Source organism: Eleginops maclovinus, chromosome 20 (assembly GCF_036324505.1).
Source record: "Eleginops maclovinus isolate JMC-PN-2008 ecotype Puerto Natales chromosome 20, JC_Emac_rtc_rv5, whole genome shotgun sequence".
Classification (NCBI taxonomy): domain Eukaryota; kingdom Metazoa; phylum Chordata; class Actinopteri; order Perciformes; family Eleginopidae; genus Eleginops; species Eleginops maclovinus.
The window spans coordinates 11841164-11858492 of NC_086368.1; the positions used below are offsets into that span (position 1 = coordinate 11841164).

General features: G+C 38.5%; 1 protein-coding gene across 1 annotated transcript in view; it reads left to right on the forward strand.

Moving 5' to 3' along the window:
* The window catches only part of snta1 (syntrophin, alpha 1), a 37960-nt gene extending 26914 nt beyond the window's left edge, over positions 1-11046 (forward strand). Inside the window, exons 3-8 of the mRNA XM_063911484.1 lie at positions 5951-6146; positions 6413-6602; positions 6742-6872; positions 7258-7454; positions 8754-8941; positions 9463-11046. Of these exons, the coding sequence (XP_063767554.1) occupies positions 5951-6146; positions 6413-6602; positions 6742-6872; positions 7258-7454; positions 8754-8941; positions 9463-9555 (995 nt within the window). The 3' untranslated portion in view covers positions 9556-11046. The remainder of the gene's footprint in view (positions 1-5950; positions 6147-6412; positions 6603-6741; positions 6873-7257; positions 7455-8753; positions 8942-9462) is intronic.
* The last annotated feature ends 6283 nt before the right edge of the window (positions 11047-17329 follow it).

The following is a 17329-nucleotide window of genomic DNA, read 5'->3' on the forward strand; positions in this document are numbered from 1 at the left end:
ACCCACGTTTTATCTGTTCTTGTCCTCTGCCAGGTCCTGCGGAAGTTTCCTTCACTTTCCCTTTGTTGAATTAGGATAATTAACTCTCCTGACACACTATGCAAAGTAATCAAATCTATGCTTTGGCAGTATGTGAATTAGTTTAAAAGTCTGATTCGGTATGCTCCACCTCTCTCACACTCTATACTTCTCTCGTACCATACCTTACACTCCTCAAGGTTGGCATTTATCCCTGACTTTAATGAGATAGGCTATAGGAACAATGAACTTATCTAAATCATTCAAAACAGGGGAAATGTTCTTTGGCTGATTGACGCTGCCAGAAAGAGACACCCATTAAACGGAAACACTGGGGACACATGAACTTGACATTTATTAGCAAACTGTACACGATCTTGCAGAGATCCCTGAAAGGAGTCATGACGTACACTTTTTGTAGTTGAAGTTTAATTAAGTTAGTTACATAAACTAGTTTTTCACGAGAATCCCTTCATGCTGTTTTAACGAGTATATCGTACTAGTTTTTCATTACTTGTCCGCCATCATGCTGATATGATGTGAAATTTGCCAACATTGGCTGATGATCTCGTCTGTTGTATTAGTCAGGCTTGACTCTGAACGTGTTCCTTTTCTGTATGAATACACTTTTGTTACTGAAGATGTAAAATTTAACAACAGATTGGTAATTTTGAGTTGCATCCTCTTTTTTCAAAAAATAAAATAAAATAAAAATGGCAGGGTTGACTAAATAATAGTTTTAATTTATTTGTACCTCCATTGGCCTCAATGTACTTATTGAAAACAGCAAGTGTTCCTGTTACTTTGCAGTTATTTATGAAGTTGTTTTGGCCCAGCACATCTTTCCTTGTTGCTGGTGTAACATTGGGACATTCTTCAACTGACATGGTTTACAGAGCCAACAGCATGCTTCTGAGGTCGCTGACTGGCCAACGACATTCCGGCTGCTCCCACGGTAACCAGCAGCGGTGGGAGGAAGGGCTGGTGTGCAGCTTCAGAGCATTGTTTTGCCTTTTTTATAAGTCAGTAACACTTGTTGATCGCATGTTTTGAAGCATTTTAATGTCTACTATTGACATTATCTTCCTGCTTTTATGATTTATTTTCCAGTACATCAGGGGATAGAAGCATATATGTTCCGTTAAGAATAGGCTTGGAAATTCCAGAATATTCACGTTAGAAACTTTTCATAGGAATACACAGGAATGTATCCGAGGAACAAACCCCTAAAATAACATACCCAAAATGAATCAGGTTCATCTTCTCAATCGTAAGGTCCTAATGTATATTTCTGTCTAATTTAAATAAATAAAAATACAAAAAATATGTAGCGAGTAAAAAAAAATTCTCTTTGCTTTTTGTTGATTATCTGCTGGTTTACTAAAATGTAATTAAAAAAATGTATTCACTTCAGTAATACAAACTCACAGTATGGTATGTAGTTCTTTGGAAGCATTGTTTTGCCTTTTATAAGTCACTAATACTGTTTGCCTGCATGTTCTGAATAATTTTAATGACTAACTTACTGCTTTTATGATTAGATACCACAGAAGGCAGTTAAAATTCTCATAATCCCCCCCCAAAAACCGAGTGTTGGGAGGCAATCAGATATTTTGGATGATGTTGTGTAGGTAGGGCTTTGATTGTATTGCAATCAACACAATGGAGAATAACGATTGGCCAGAGGTTGAAAGTATAAACTTGTGGCATTTTGGACTGTCCAGGAAACTGTAATAGAAAGAGCTTTTCAAACCACAGTTAAGTGAATTGTGTCAAAACTGAATTGGCTGGAAATGCCTGCTCAGGATTTGTGACGTTCAATGTAAAGACTTTAGCAGAAGAAAAGCTTAGTGCCAGATTCTGCCAAGGAAGCAAAGAAACTCCACATACACACAGACACACACACACACACACACACACACACACACACACACACACACACACACACACACACACACACACACACACACACACACACACACACACACATTACAGTACAAAAGTAGTTTCGCTGGCTGACAGATAAGCTAAAGTAATAACAGTGCCATCTCAGCTAATTTTAGCTCTGTATTGAATGAGCCGCCACTGGTATTCATGGCAACATTTCTGGCTGAGCTTAACTCTATGTTTGGTCTCACTCTTTCTTGTTCATTCCTTTCCTCCGCCTCCATATCTCCATCCCTCTCTCCTCTCCTCTTCATTCACCACTCTGTTTGAAAGCTATCTTGCCTGATTAGCCACAGCTAATGCCTGACATTTATTATCTGGGAAAAACCAATGCGATCATTTGAAAATCGCTTTTTTGGATAGTAGTTAGTTAATCCTCTTTACAAAACACAATATCTCCTTATATCTTCTACGGTTGGTGTTTTTGCCCAGCCTTTTTCGGTTTTGCATAGCTTTTGCAGCTATGCTTTCTTGCTCCTGCTTTTCTCTGACAATGTTTTTAAGAATCGTAGTGTATAGTTACATGACTGTATAGATGCACCTGTACCCAAAAGAAGACTTTATCATGAAAACCTGCAGATTTCTGTTATATAGTATTGTCACATGGTTAAGGAGAGCTTCTATGATGGCTTCCACTTACACATATAGGCAGTCCCATTTCCATTCCCAGTCTGGTGGCCGAGCCTGCCGTATTGAGATTGACCACATCAATTTTGAATGGCCTTGGTCCAGCAACAAGGAAGCAGTTGGCGTACCCATGGTACAAACATCAATGGGTTGGCACAGGAACAAATGAACAGAAGCTCATTTTCATAAAACATTACATATGCAAGACAGCCACTTCAAAGCTGTAGCTGGTACATATTGGTTTCTCATTGATTCCGTGTACCTAGTCTACACACCCACAATATGTGTTGTTTTGTCTACAAATGTGCGTTTTTTAACAGTAAATTGAGCTGATTCTGCATAGTTTTAACGAAAAAGTGAACATGTGAAAATATCTTGAAGACAATCAAGAAAATAATTCTTACAGATCCTTCAAATGCTATTGGGTCACGTGAGGTTAGTGTATTGGTGTACGAGTCCATACACAATCATAAGGTCAGAGGGCATAGGACAAAAACCACGGTGGCATCTAAGGGATCATTTTATAATTATGTCATTTACAGACTACTTGTTGTCTCTATGGCTGGGTAAAATTTGCCAATGCTGATATGATGCCTAATTTTAAGGCAAGCTTTGGGTAGTCAGTGCTTCAGACACCAACTCAGTATTTAAAAGCACAGAGGCTGGATATTCAGTTGTTAGTGTTCCAAACGATAACTACAAATTTGAATGGGTCATAGCTCTTGTGTGTTTGCATGTGTGCTAAACCAGCAGAGTGTGTGACCAAGGGTTTGCATCAAACCCAGACTGTGTGTGTTTTGTAAATGTTTGGCCCTGGAAACCATACCAGTAGATCAGAGTGAGAGACATGGAGAGAGAAAGAGTATGTAATACAGACATTTTCAAAACTCTCAATCCAAGGTGGAGACAAAGTAATTCCTTACAGATTTGAGAGAAAAATCTTTAATGGCGAGAGATTTCAAACTTTCACATTTGGAAACAATCCAATTCCCAAACCAACCTGAAAATGAACTGACCTCATCTCTGAAGAAAGGAAAGGATTAGAGATACATTAGAGTTCCAGGACAAAATGTAAGAGAGAATACGTTCTCAAAAGAAGAAGAAGAGCAGAAGGAAGAATAGTGAGCTTTCCGCTGACTCAGAGGAGCTACTGTGTGTTTATAGTTTTCAACATTAAGGTCATGCCCTTTTCTGCAGCAGCTTAAGTCCCCTTCAGACATATTGTTCTGCCAGTTTCAAATGTAGGCATCATGCTTAAAAAAGAACAGAGTCTTTCCATTAAAAGGCAGTTTTCCTACTAAGGAACCACGTCGAGTACATTCAGTTTATTTGCCATAAAAAGCATTTTTGATGATGTTCTTCCATTCCAAATTCCTGCAAAAAGCATAAGGACCAATCATGGGTGGCCAGAAAGTAGCACTTAACTGTAAATCCTAGACTATTAATCATATTAACGATTTATAAGGGGACTCAAATTAGATCGCTTTTACAAGAATGACCAGGGATGGTTTGGTTTCACACCCACAGTTGCCTCTTATTAGTCCTAGAGATGATGAACTGCTTGATGTTTTAAAAAATAACTATATGGCTGCCTGTCTGTCTGACTGACTGGCTGGCTATGGGCTCTATTTAGGGAATGGTGAAAGCCCCCTCTTTCTCTACTGTTGTCCTGTGCTGCAACTTGCCCTCTGACTACATGCCTCTTGTCCTGTGCAAGAAGAGCACTTCACACTTCCCCGGTGAAACCAGAGCTCTGCCTTCAGCCTTTAGCCTCATGCCGTGCCATGTCCTCTGGGCTATTTTTACTCCAGCAGTGGACACTTCTGCCAAACCCATACCACAGCCTACTGGTCTGCAACTCAGGCCATGTGTGTGAGTGTGTGTGTTAGTGTTTGCCTGGGTGTGTGTGTAGGTAGGGTGTAGGTAGGTGTTTGAGTGGTAAAAACACATTCAAAAAGAGATGAGAGCAGAGTAGAGCTTGGCAATTTGCCAGAAGGAAATACAACAGATTCTGATCATTATGGTTTGCAATTGGGATTGGAAAACGAAAAAAAGGTCCAAATTCAAAATAGAGATTGGATCAACATACTACAAAACAGCCAATACTAAAAATCGCACATATGCCGATTGGCAGGAATTATAATATATATAATAATCACTTGGGTTGTCCTCAAAGGGCAATTGGTTCTGCATGCTGTGAAATAGCAAGATAAAAAGGACAAAAAGCACATGGAATAAACTAATTCAGTTAAATATGAATGGCATCTTAAGATATTTAGAATTTTCTTCCAAAGTTTGTACATTCCCAGTCACCCATGCCAGTCGCTTCACAGCTGGAAGAAACCACATTCTCCCTGTGCTTCCAGCTGATGCCACAATCACCCACATACAACAAAAATACATAACCGAAAAACACATTAGATTAGATACAACCGTTTTTTTTTCTCCCAGTACATAAGGGGATAGAATTATACATTTACTATGTTAAGAATAGGCTTGCAAAATTCCAAAATATTCACATTGGAAACTTTGCATAGAACGGGAAGGTATCCTAGGAAGAAACGCTAAAATAACATACTTGAAATAAGTCTGGTCTTGTTTAAAAGGTAATAACCTAAGACATTTAAATACAAATACTAAAAATGTATAACAAGTAAAAGAAAAATGTACTTTACCTGCTGGTTTACTAAAATATCCTTTAATTGCATATATTCACTTCAGTAATATGATCAAAAGTTACAGTAAGGTAGTCCTTTGGCTCAGACAGTGTGTGAGTGTGGGCTGCACATGTGATGGGAGTATGCACTGTTCATGCAGAAGGTCATAAATGGAATGAATTCTTATTTAAGGAGATGCTGGCAATCGATCACATGTAATGGAGTATGCTGTTGATTACAGTGCATGATAACAATTCAATGAAATGGACATACTTTTAATAAAATGCATCCTATGAGACCAAGTATTGTTTTTTAATCTGTATTTGCGCCCGTATAAGTTCACCATTAAAAGGCATGAATTAAATATTGAAATCATGCAAAATCCCTGAGCTCAACTTGCCTTTGAAATTTCTCCGGAAATGTACCAGAACATTTCTGACCCAACCCTAGTTAGGAATATTTTTTTCTTCATGAAAGAGCATGACAAACACTGTATAAAAGCTGAGAAATCTGTTGTGACGGAGAATTATTTACAGATGAATTTCTTTTTAAAGCTGTTAAGCGCTGCTCCAGCTTTCAACTCAACCTGGAGGCTCCATATTCATATCCCAAATTCCTTTCCTCTGCCTCCTCTGTGCTCTTGTACTCCTTTAGCCTGTAAGCTTTGTCTAATTCTCTCTCACACTCTTGCTCTTTTTCAGTGAAGTACATTAAGGAGATGTCAGCCTTCTTTAAAAACTCGGGGTCTCCAGGGGCCGCCCTCCCCTGGGACTCTCCTCCTTCCACGCCTCAGAGGGGCATTGAACTCTCACCTGCTGAGGTGAAGGAGCCCCGCAGCATCCCGCTAAAGATGTGCCAGGTATTACGGAAACAGTGCCCCCCGGACACAGAACACAGGTACAACACGTTACAGGTTTTATGTAACATTTTGAATTGTAGTTCATACATTCCTTAAGAAGAAATATCTAACAGATCTCAACCTGAAAATAACAAATTGGTTCACAGAGAATAACTCCTTCAGATATTCTCTTTTTATTTAAAACCTCTTCACCCTAAAGCTTATCTCTCTTCGCCATTTGTCTTTTATTCTTCTAACTTTATCCTTTTTGTCTCCCTAATTGCTTTCTTGCTCTCCTCTTTCTTACTCTCATCTCGTCTGCCAGGTATTTCGAGGTGATTTCAGCCAACAGAAAGAACTCTGTGTTCCTGAGGGCTATAGACCCAGCCATGGCTCAGTCCTGGTTCAATGCCATCCAGACCGGCACTGCCAACCTTTTACCCCGAGTGAAGGAGGAGATGAAGAGCATGCAACTTGGCATTGAGGTCAAACATCTGGGCTGGATTACAGAGCAGGTATGCAGGACATGATCCATACTGCAAGACCCACTCTGAAATATTTTATGGTTTCCTTGGGACTTTCTTTCATAAATGGGCCATGTATGGTAATCGTGTAGTACCTTATAATTGAATTTAAATCATTTCTAATGTGCAGGTGACCCAGGGTCCAGAGAAACCAGTTCTGGCAATGTTGACAGACAGAGACCTGCTCCTGTATCCCTCCCTGCCTGAGAGCAAAGAGAGCCTCAGCAGCCCCACCAAGAGCCACCCGCTCATTGCTACCAGGTCTAAACCCACATATGTCTGCATTTATACAAAACACCTCATGCAGCACTCAATATTTATCAAAACACGTAGCACATTTGCCATTTTATAAACTCCTGTCTTTCACCCTGTGTTCTGTGGCTTGTTTTGGCCCATTCACAAGAGCACCAACTCACTATTTCCATAACTGGACTGTTGGACATTCTGACTCATAACATTTATTTGGAAAACATTAGCAGAAACAGAATTTATGACTCATGTGTTTTTCCTTCCCTTCTTTCTCTCCTGTGCACTCCACATCTCCCTTTACACTTGTTCTTCCCTTTATTTGCTGCAATAGTTTTCTGTAAGTTTCATTTACCCTTTTTGTAATCCTCATTCTCCTAATACTTTTCTCGCCCTATAGACTGGTCCACTCCGGCCCAGGAAAAAGTTCTCCTCTCCAGGATTCTGACCTCTCATTTGGCCTGCGTACAGGCACAAAGCAGGGCGTGGAGACCCATGTGTTCAGGGTGGATTCTGCCAAAGAGCTGTCCACCTGGACTCATCTGCTGGTGGAGGGCTGCCATAATGCTGCTGAGCTCATAAAGGAGGTCACCACGGGTACAGACACAGAGATTTGTTTTAATTACAGTCCTATATTCATTCCTGCCACACAGTTCTCTGAGCTATGAGGAAAAAATCTAACTTTGCTATGAATGACTCAACCAAGGTTCAGTGGTTTACTCCCACTGAGGTCAATGTTTCGCATTGCACAGCAAGCTTCTTAATACAATTATTTCACTAAATGCAACATAATGAGAGGACTATCACTTCTCTTCTGTAGCGCATGCGAAATAACTATGTTGTTATGCCTCTATGAGTAGTCCAAAGTAAGGAACTGCTAGTTTATGAACAAGTATGTAATTGTGGTAGCTTTATTAGCTTAGAATTGTATATAAAATATTCCCCTAGAGTGATAGCATGCTTAACACTTTTGTTTTGCATTTACAATAAAGCTCTGTAGCATAATGATCAAAATATGAGTTAAAGAAAAGCCTCATACCACAACTCCACAGCGCTGTCACTCTCAGGGTGATTGACAGGATTTTGATACTGAATAATGCAAGGCAAGCTATTCAAAATGTTTAAACATGCCTATACTTTATTTGATATGGGTGTGCTGACAATCAAACATGCTCATTATATCAACCGAATTCCCCAATCGTGTCCTATAGTTTACCTCAGATCTATTTAAACCAAACAATGAATGCTTGGGAAAAAGATGTGGTTTCTATTCAACAAAGACTCAAAAACATTTTGCTCCATAACAGGGGTCTCTCTAACAAAGCAAGATTAGGAGTTATGATGTATTGTTTCTTGTACAATTATTTAGGGATTTCAGTCTTTGGCAAAATGTCCTCTGGCGGCATGATTTTTGAGCTTTTGGTAATAGAATTTTATGAAGGGCTTTAAAATGTTTTGTTTATTAGTACAGCTGTAAATGTTGTTTTATATGCTAGTCCGTCAAAGTTTATTTAAGAAATGTAGTAGTCTTCTATGTGAGTTGTCAGGCAGCAGGTCAGTTTAGTATTGTTGTTGTATTGCCCCCTGCTGGTAGTATGAAGTGGTGCAAAACTCTTCAGCACAAAGCCTAAAATGGCCTAATTTTTTGAATCAGAATACAGAATAAGCATTCCATTTATTAAAGACCTCTTATCTTCTCTTAACAATAAGTGTTGTTTGAATCGTATGGTTATCCTTTCACTGTCACATCTGAAAGATACTGCCAACACTACTGGGCTCGTTATCAACTCTGCAACACTGAGTCCACAAGAACTATATATAATAAATCCAGATTTATTTTAGGACAGCTTGTAAAATCCTCCTTTCTAAGCCATGTTGTTTTTTCTAACCTGGCAGCCTGTAGTTGGAATGGGAAGGAGTGTAACCTGGGAGTCCACATTGATGAGGGCTTCACACTATTCACTGAAGAGATGGGTATTAGGAAAAGTATTCTGCTGCAGCAGCCGTTCGAGCGCCTAAGAATGTCCTCAGATGATGGAGTTCGCATGATCTTCCTCGACTTTGGAGGCCCCGAGGCCGAGATTGTAAGTGAATCATTTCTATTAAACTTTTACCTCTACGTAGCATTTTTACTAATAACCATACATTTGAGTTCTTATGTTGAGCACTTCAAAGTTGGCTTGCAATGTTAACAGTGGGTGATGCAAAGAAATTGAATAGGTAATAATAATAAGTAAATGTCAAAACTTTCACAATGCCACTGGTATTCATAAGTTGTTTTGACAAAATATTCTTAATATTCACTCACAAGCCTTTGAAAGAGCTTCAATCATTATCTGTCTTGGTGGCAAAACATTTTTCAGCTATCATAGCAAACAAATTAGCCTTTTGTGTGACAAATAAGTTAACCCCAATGCTGATAAAGACCATGAAATGAAGAGGTCAGAGGTCAAGAATTCACTTTCATGTTCCAATCGCAATAAGTGGAATCGGACATGCTCGTTTTGTTTAAATAAACATTTAGCACTTTAGTTGTCTATTTTATAAAAATGTATCTATTTTGACTCAACTTTTCCTTCTCTCCACACTGTGTCTTTCCTTTCAGCAACTGGACCTCCACTCTTGCCCCAAGACCATCGTCTTCATCATCCACTCTTTCCTGTCTGCTAAGGTCAAGAGACTTGGCCTCCTGGCATGATAATGGCCAACTATCCGAAACATCAACAATAGGAATATTCAATAAAAGACACAGCCAGAAGACTCTGAAACACCAGAGGATGTGGCCCTCTTAGGCCTCTAAAATTGTCGTCTCTGGTCGGGCAACTGCTGGTTTTTCTAGGGGAATGAAGAGAAAAAGCATCATTGATGGACCGTTGTTGAACTCGTAGTTGTAAGGTAAAGAGAGGTTTTACAGATCAGCAGCCACATAAGGGATCTGACATCTGTCAAATCTGTTACAGTGGGTCACAACACTTAATGATGGCAAACTGTGTGAAATGACAGCCTGCATCTTAATGTTTTCTAAGCTTGAAGTCCCAACCATTTTACGTTTTTTTGCCCCATTGTTCAGTTTTGTTTTGTTTCATGAGTCACAGCAGGCCTTTGTCATGAGCATCTTTTCATCTTTCAAACGTTGCTTTATGTGCTGAGAGCAGTCACAACAAAAGTTATTTCACAAATGTCCTGATTGATGTTGGACAAATATTTTTTCTTATAAAGGCAGCTTCAGAGAAGTGACAGAATGACATGACTGATCACTACATGATCAATAGTCAGTTGTGAACAATGTGGACAATACAACCATAGCTATGTGCTTGTTATGTAGATGCTTGAGTTGCATTTACCCTGTATTTTAATAATACAAAAAGGTACATACTTTTTGAAATACAAGTTCCAAATGCCAAATCAAGTATATTTTTCATGACGGTTGAAAAACATAATTTTATTTTCCTCTGTCTCTCTTCTTCCCTGTTGTTGTGTGCTCATCCATGGCCTAACAAAGAGAGATGACTAACATAAAAGGCTTTTCTTATTATTGTGTTCTAGATAAACAAATTAATTACAGAAAAAGGTTTAATTTTCCTAACAAAAATACACCTTTCCTGAATCTGAATGGCCTTTGTCATTCAGTATGACTGCAGTTTTATTTCCTATTAGCACATGTGAAGAGCAAATTAAGAGCACTTGTGTTTTTAGAGTCGTACCAACAAAGGTTTATCCATTATCACATATTTATATATGACAAACAGTTGGCTGAAAGAGTGTCAGTCCAGCTACGCTACTTCTCCTGTATAGTTAACGTTCAAGTAGAATACACGTACTCTTGGTTTTGTCTGTATTTCACAATGTAATCATGAGAAGGGACAAACATCTTTCATCAAAAAGCACCAATCTGTTTTCTACACAACATGTCTAACATTTAAATGTGTTATTTTGCCATATGAAAGATGTTGAGTTGTTTACATCATAAAGTTTATGATTGTATTTTTTTCCTTTACTTTTTGTGTTAACTTAACATCCACAACTTGGGGCCTTTTATCTGTGTCGGACACATGTATTAATATATACTTCAAAACTAAAAACCTGTTTGCTTTCAAGAATGAAATGTATTGTATATTCTTATTTAAACAGAGGTGTGCCTTGCAGGGTTGTTTGTATATAAACATGTAATAAACTTTGCTAACTTTTATTGTCTACTTGCTTGGTCTTTATTGACAAAAAAAAACATTATTTCTTGTTGAATAGAGGAATAGCTTACCACAGGGGTGTCCAAACTATGGCCCGGGGGCCAAATGCGGCCCCTGGGCCATTTAAAACCGACCCTCAGCCAATTCAAAAAGTATAATGTAATATGGCCCATACCTGAAAGTTGTCTTATATTGTACTTCTTAAATGTATTTGTAAACATATATTACACAGTAGTATTCATGTGTTAATAAGCAGACTTTTCAAATAAATTCAGTCAATTAAAGTTGAAAACTTTTAAAAACTAATTTAGGTTGGTGAAAAAAACCCAAGTACTTATTGACATAACAAGCTTCAAATATACCCTTCATTCCTTAAAACCCAATCACTTAAATAATAGCTCTCAGAAAAGAGACTGTTTTGAGGAATGAGCTCCCAACAACTTAACTGAGGCAATATACCTCACCTCTAGTGGCCCAGCCCTGCGTATATTTTTTTGAATGTGGACACCCCTGGCTTACCAGTTAAACTGCACTAATAAGTGAAAAGTCTTGCTTGAATTGAACAAAGATTTCATGCTGCAATTGCCCTTTAGCTCTTTAGAATAGTTTTTAGTATGTTTGAGCTTTTTCTTTCAATATTTCAGTTGAAACTGCTTACTTGTCGTCTGTTTTAAGTACACAAACACTTCACAAAACCAACTGAACGCCAACGTCAGACAAAGTATGAGACAAACTAATGAAGTTAGTATTTAGCAAGTTTAAGAGCATGATTAAGAGACCAAAGGGGTCATGACTCAGCTTCATCAGGTTGACTCTAAATAAACTCTTATGTTGTGTCTGCTGATTATGTCAAAAAGGTTTCTGTATTCTAAGATGTTAATTACCACATTTGGTCAATATTATGTTATAGCTTAGTTTACACTGCTGTGCGTGGCAAAAAAAAAAGAACATTTAGAGCAGCTTTATATGCTTTAGTGTGAAACCTGCAGTTTAGAGAAACATGGATATTGTGTGGGCTGCATCAGAGTGCACCCTCTTTTAACTTGGATTTACCACTTGCCATCATCAAATAAAACCCTTTTTGGTTAAAGAGGAGTAAGCCTTGGTGAGGTCGACCGCTTGTCTTAAACTCAGACACTCAAATAATATTTGTACTCTTGTGTTTACCTTCTAATCACCTTGTGATTCTCTAGTTGGAAACAACATTTTGACTACATAAAACTGAGTGAAAGAAGCCATACTGGCCCTGACTACTTGTAAGAAAAGTATGGAAAAAGATGTCTATCCATCCCATCTATCTTCTTCTGCTGTAATAGCTCCCTCAAACGGTCTTGTAAAGTCCTTATGAGTCAGTCCAAATGCACTTTTCATATCCAGCTGCCAACCAGTTTTAATGTCATAGCTCATGGTCTTTAACAATCCGTTCCTCTGCACTGCCTCAGATAGCAGATAGGCCTCGTGCGCTCTTTATTTAACAGGCCCAGTTGGTGGTCTGACAGTTTTATTAAGTCCAGACTGATCTGTAGAATAGGAAGTGCAAAGATGATGATGATGATGATGATGATGATGAGATGCTTAAGTCAGCAGGGTGTGTGATGGAGACAGTTAGGCCTGCTGCTAGCCATTGTGAAAGGAGCTAGCAAACAGTTCCCTTTATATGCTTTTACTGCAGTGTTATCAGTGAGGCACAGATGCTGTTTGTTGCTGTGTAAAGTCTATGTGTGTGTGTGTGTGTGTGTGTGTGTGTGTGTGTGTGTGTGTGTGTGTGTGTGTGTGTGTGTGTGTGTGTGTGTGTGTGCATATGCTTTTTAAACACATGTGTGCATTTGCATGTGTTTGCCTGAACAACAAATGGAAGCGGGAGAGCCTAGTAATAACAAACTGTGAGCTGTGTATCAGCCTATCAAATCAGAATAGAGTGTTCACATTTGATCATATCGTCTCTTTCTTTCTCCCCGTTCAGCCCCCACTCCTCTTGTTGAGATGTTACCATGGCAACGGCAGGCAGCTTTCACATTGGCTGCGTCCGCCTCTTCCCCTATACTATGGTTTTGCAGCTGAAATTGCCAATCAGCCTCTCAGATCTGCTGGAGAGGAGGAGGAGATTGTGTGAATATATTTTGATTAACAAAAATGGAAGGGCACTTAGGAGGGAGAGGAAGGGGGAGAAAATTGTCAGAGAATATGATGTTAGTAAGGGGAAGGGGGCTAAGAGAAAATGTTGCAGTGGATGGAATACACTCTGCAATCCCTTCTTTTGTGTTGAAGCCTGGAGAGTAAATACTATTACACACAAAGAGAAGGAATATTGACTCTAAATAAGATTGAATAGGCACTGTCACATTTTTTGCCAATCTGGTATTATGCTCTTGGTTTGAATTCACACAATAACCAGGAATATTGTGTGAATGTAGATGAATGAAAAGACTGAAATGAGACAAGTCTGGGGTGATCAAGACATGCACAATCATGTTTTAGTACTATTGTTTTCTATTGTGGTTTTCTACTTTTTGTTTTCTTAGTCTAAATTGTATTAATACATTTCAGAGAATAATAATGCAGAGCAGACATTTCAAATAAATCTGCTAGCTGCTTTATCAGCCAACAATTATGCATTTATAAGGCATCTTTGGCAACAGTGATAAACTTGGAAACCCTTTGTTCTTTGAAAGATGGAGAAACACATTCAGAAATGTAGACAACATACTTTGCCAAGTGGCAAATGGGAGTTCTATACAAAAATGGGATGAAACAGAAAACACTGATGTGATTTAACTGTAAACCAATGTCAGGAGTAAATAAACAAAACATAATTGAATACAAGAAGAAGTAAATTCCTCATGCTGTGCTTTTGAGAACATACTGCACTACAATCACATAAACCTGATCATTACTGCATCCCAGCACCTGCATGTAATCAATAAAATGTTTCCATAATTGTGGCTTTGCTGCAATGTCCCTACGCTCCAGACTAATGACACGTTTTATGTGGTAAATGGTTTATGGTTTCAGTAAAAATAGTCTCAAGTGAGGTTCTACAGTCAGTTTAAAAAAGAAAGTTTAACCAATTAAATTCTGACATTTTTACCAGTCCCTTGTTCATTTTCAGTCATTTTTACTCTGACAAAAATGTTTTTTAAACTAATAAAAAAGACAAAGATGAACAGTTTTTATATAACTGGCAGGCAATCAAAGTGGATATGTCATTTTAAATGGCAAGATAAAAACCCTCTTAAATAACTGCAGGAAGGAAGCATACTGAGTTGGCACAGGCACAGCGTGTCCATTTGGCAACATTTATAGACTTTATTACTCCCTTAGAGCTTCATAAAATGAAGCATCACTTTTCTAAAATAACCAACTATCGGTAAATGTGTTGATCAAATTGCCAGTACAGCTTTTAGCTTTTTGTTTACTGTTTTCATCACTTCCTTAATAAAAGCACATCACACTCACACAATCAGTATTATAATCAGTGCTGTTATCATTGTCACTATGAAAGCTATGCATTTAGACCTGCTTAGGGTTAGTGTTGGAGTTCGACTCCAATGTCACATTGACTGCAGTCTTTATAACCAAAATATCAAGTATGGTTGTTAAAGCAAATCTCATAAAACCTATATCTATAATATACTTTATGTGCAAGTACACTTAGTCTACTTGACTAGAAATGTCATGCTACCTAAAACTTATAATCAATCTATTTTAGAAACAACATGGGAGGCTTGTAGTTTATTTGTCTGATACTTAAAATCTACCCATGTGTAAAAACTCTCAAAAATTGAGTTTTTGTAATGGTTGTTTAATTTTAAATGTTTCTTTTTGAGTGTTGTATTTTACTTTCATTCAAGTAGGCTTTTATTATTTATTAATTGAATGGCACAAGCATGTTTAAATACAACTAAAAAACAGGTAACTGCAGGTGAAAACATACACAGAAAAACCCTCTTTCCCAAAATGTTGTTGAGAAAGCGGAAGCCCACTGTTTAATCAAAAGTCAAAGTCCACTTTATTGTCAAAATTTCCACATGTGTTATACATACAGAAAATTGAAATACCGTTTCTGGCAGTCCCACAGTGCAAATATAAACAAGAACATATAAAATAAAAAGATAAGAGCCTCATACTAATCATGCAGGGTTTTCTAAAACTCTTCTCTGCTGCTCTCATGGTAAACTAATAATACAAATCTTTCAGTATGTGCAATTTTTAAAAATACATTCACACACAAGGCACATACATGTCCGTATATGTACATGTACATGCAGTCACCTTAGCAGGACACTGGTCACATCACATCCTTCAGTGTGTATCACAGCAGACAGATGGCAGTAGAGTTTTGAGGGAGCAGAGGAATGGCTGGATTTAATGAACCTTCAGAAACAGTAGGGGTCTCTGTGTCTCCACACAGAATAATCACACAGAGTTGGGGATCAGTGGGGGGAGAGAGGGAAGAAAAAGAGAGAGAGAATGCATTTAAGCTTTGATTGGTCCTGACCTAATTCAGAACAGGACATCCCACAATATTCAATACTTATAACAATGTTTTCTGTCTCTCTCTCTCTCTCTCTCTCTCTCTCTCTCTCTCTCTCTCTCTCTCTCTCTCTCTCTCTCTCTCTCTCTCTCTCTCTCTCTCTCTCTCTCCCCTATCTTTTCTAGCACAAAAGGACTAGAGAGAGGAAAGAGGGCAAGAGATTAATACTAAGGCTCTAGCTGAGCAATTCATATTCCAATTGGAGGACCATGTTATCTATTTTCTCACACTCCTTCATTGTGCTTCTCCTCCTGAGAGGCAGTCGAATCAAAGCAGGATTCAACAAGAATCAAACAGGACTTTCAAGGAACCGAACAAAGGCAACAACATTTAGTCGAGGTACAACGTTTCAACCTTGCACAGAATCCAAACTGCGCAATCACGATCACATCAACTCCTCAATAACCATGTCAAATATGTACAGAGGAGTGGGGTGAGGCAAAAGCTGAGTCCTGTGTCATTGGAAAGTCATTCATCCAAGCTTAATCAATCTAGGGTTGTTTGATTCAATTCAAAATGCCTCCCAGGCAGAAGAAGAGAGCAAGAGAAAGGCAGAAAATGAGCGCTGAGCTGACTCTTTCTAACTTTAACAAGGCTTCTCTCTATCTCTCCTTCATGTTCACCCTTTTCTTTCACTCTATCCTTTTCTCATCCTCTTCCTAGAGGCAGGAATTATATGTACTCATTTCATGCTAAGGTATAACAAGGATTTCTGTTTTTTTCCTTCAGATTTTTGAAAATATTGTTACTATACTGTATGTCTTAAAGACCAGGTTAGGGTTATTAAATATGCCAAAGCGAATTGTATTTTTGCTCAAGTAAGCTCCTTGGAAATATTCCATCAGGGCACCTTTTTATTCTTTCCAAATGTAGTTATGAATTTTAAAGTAGACTTGTATTACTGGAGGAGAGAGGTGTGTGATCAGAATACTGAGCAAAGACCAGATTGGAATTACTTGTTCTTGGAGCATTGAAAGGGAGTCGGTAGCTGTCAACAGGAGGGGTACAAAAAAAAAAAGAAAGAATAAGGGGTTAAATTGGCAGCTGGTGATGATGAGCACACTTAAGTTATTTTTTCTTTGTTTGAGGCAATGGAAATTGGCCAGATTGCTTGCAGAAAGGTGTTACATCAAACATTGAACAAAATGAGTGCATTTTTGAACCGTTGATAAAGAAATAACAATTAAATGCTCCTTTTTTACTGCCTCACATTATTTCCAGGGTTTAAGTCTTTTTTTCCCCCATAGCAACACCATCATATAGACATTCAGATCCAACACCACCACCCCATTCTGCCTTCATTTTTTGTATTCATGAGCATATGCTCCTGTGTGAAGTCCCCTGTCAATAAATATGCACAGTCTTAATTGTTCCCATCGTAATTAGACTACAGTTCTGTTCTTTTTGGCTCAGGTGTATGTTAAAGCTCTTTCTTTTGTTTGTGGTTTGGCACCTCTGATGATTTCCATGACAATCATTTGAGTGAGCGAGGAAGCGAGAAAAGGGGAGAGAGAGAGAGAGAAAGAGAGAGAGAGAGAGAGAGAGAGAGGGAGAGAGAGAGCGAGAGAGGGAGGGAGGGAGGGAGGGAGGGAGGGAGGGAGGGAGGGAGAGAGAGAGGAGGTGAGAAACAGTTGCTGGAATAAAGCCCCATTTCAATCTGAATAGCTTATTAATAGAGCTGGTCCCTGGCAAACAGATGGCAGCTGCCAAAAACAAACACAGAAATCACAGAAATGAAAACCGTAATTCAA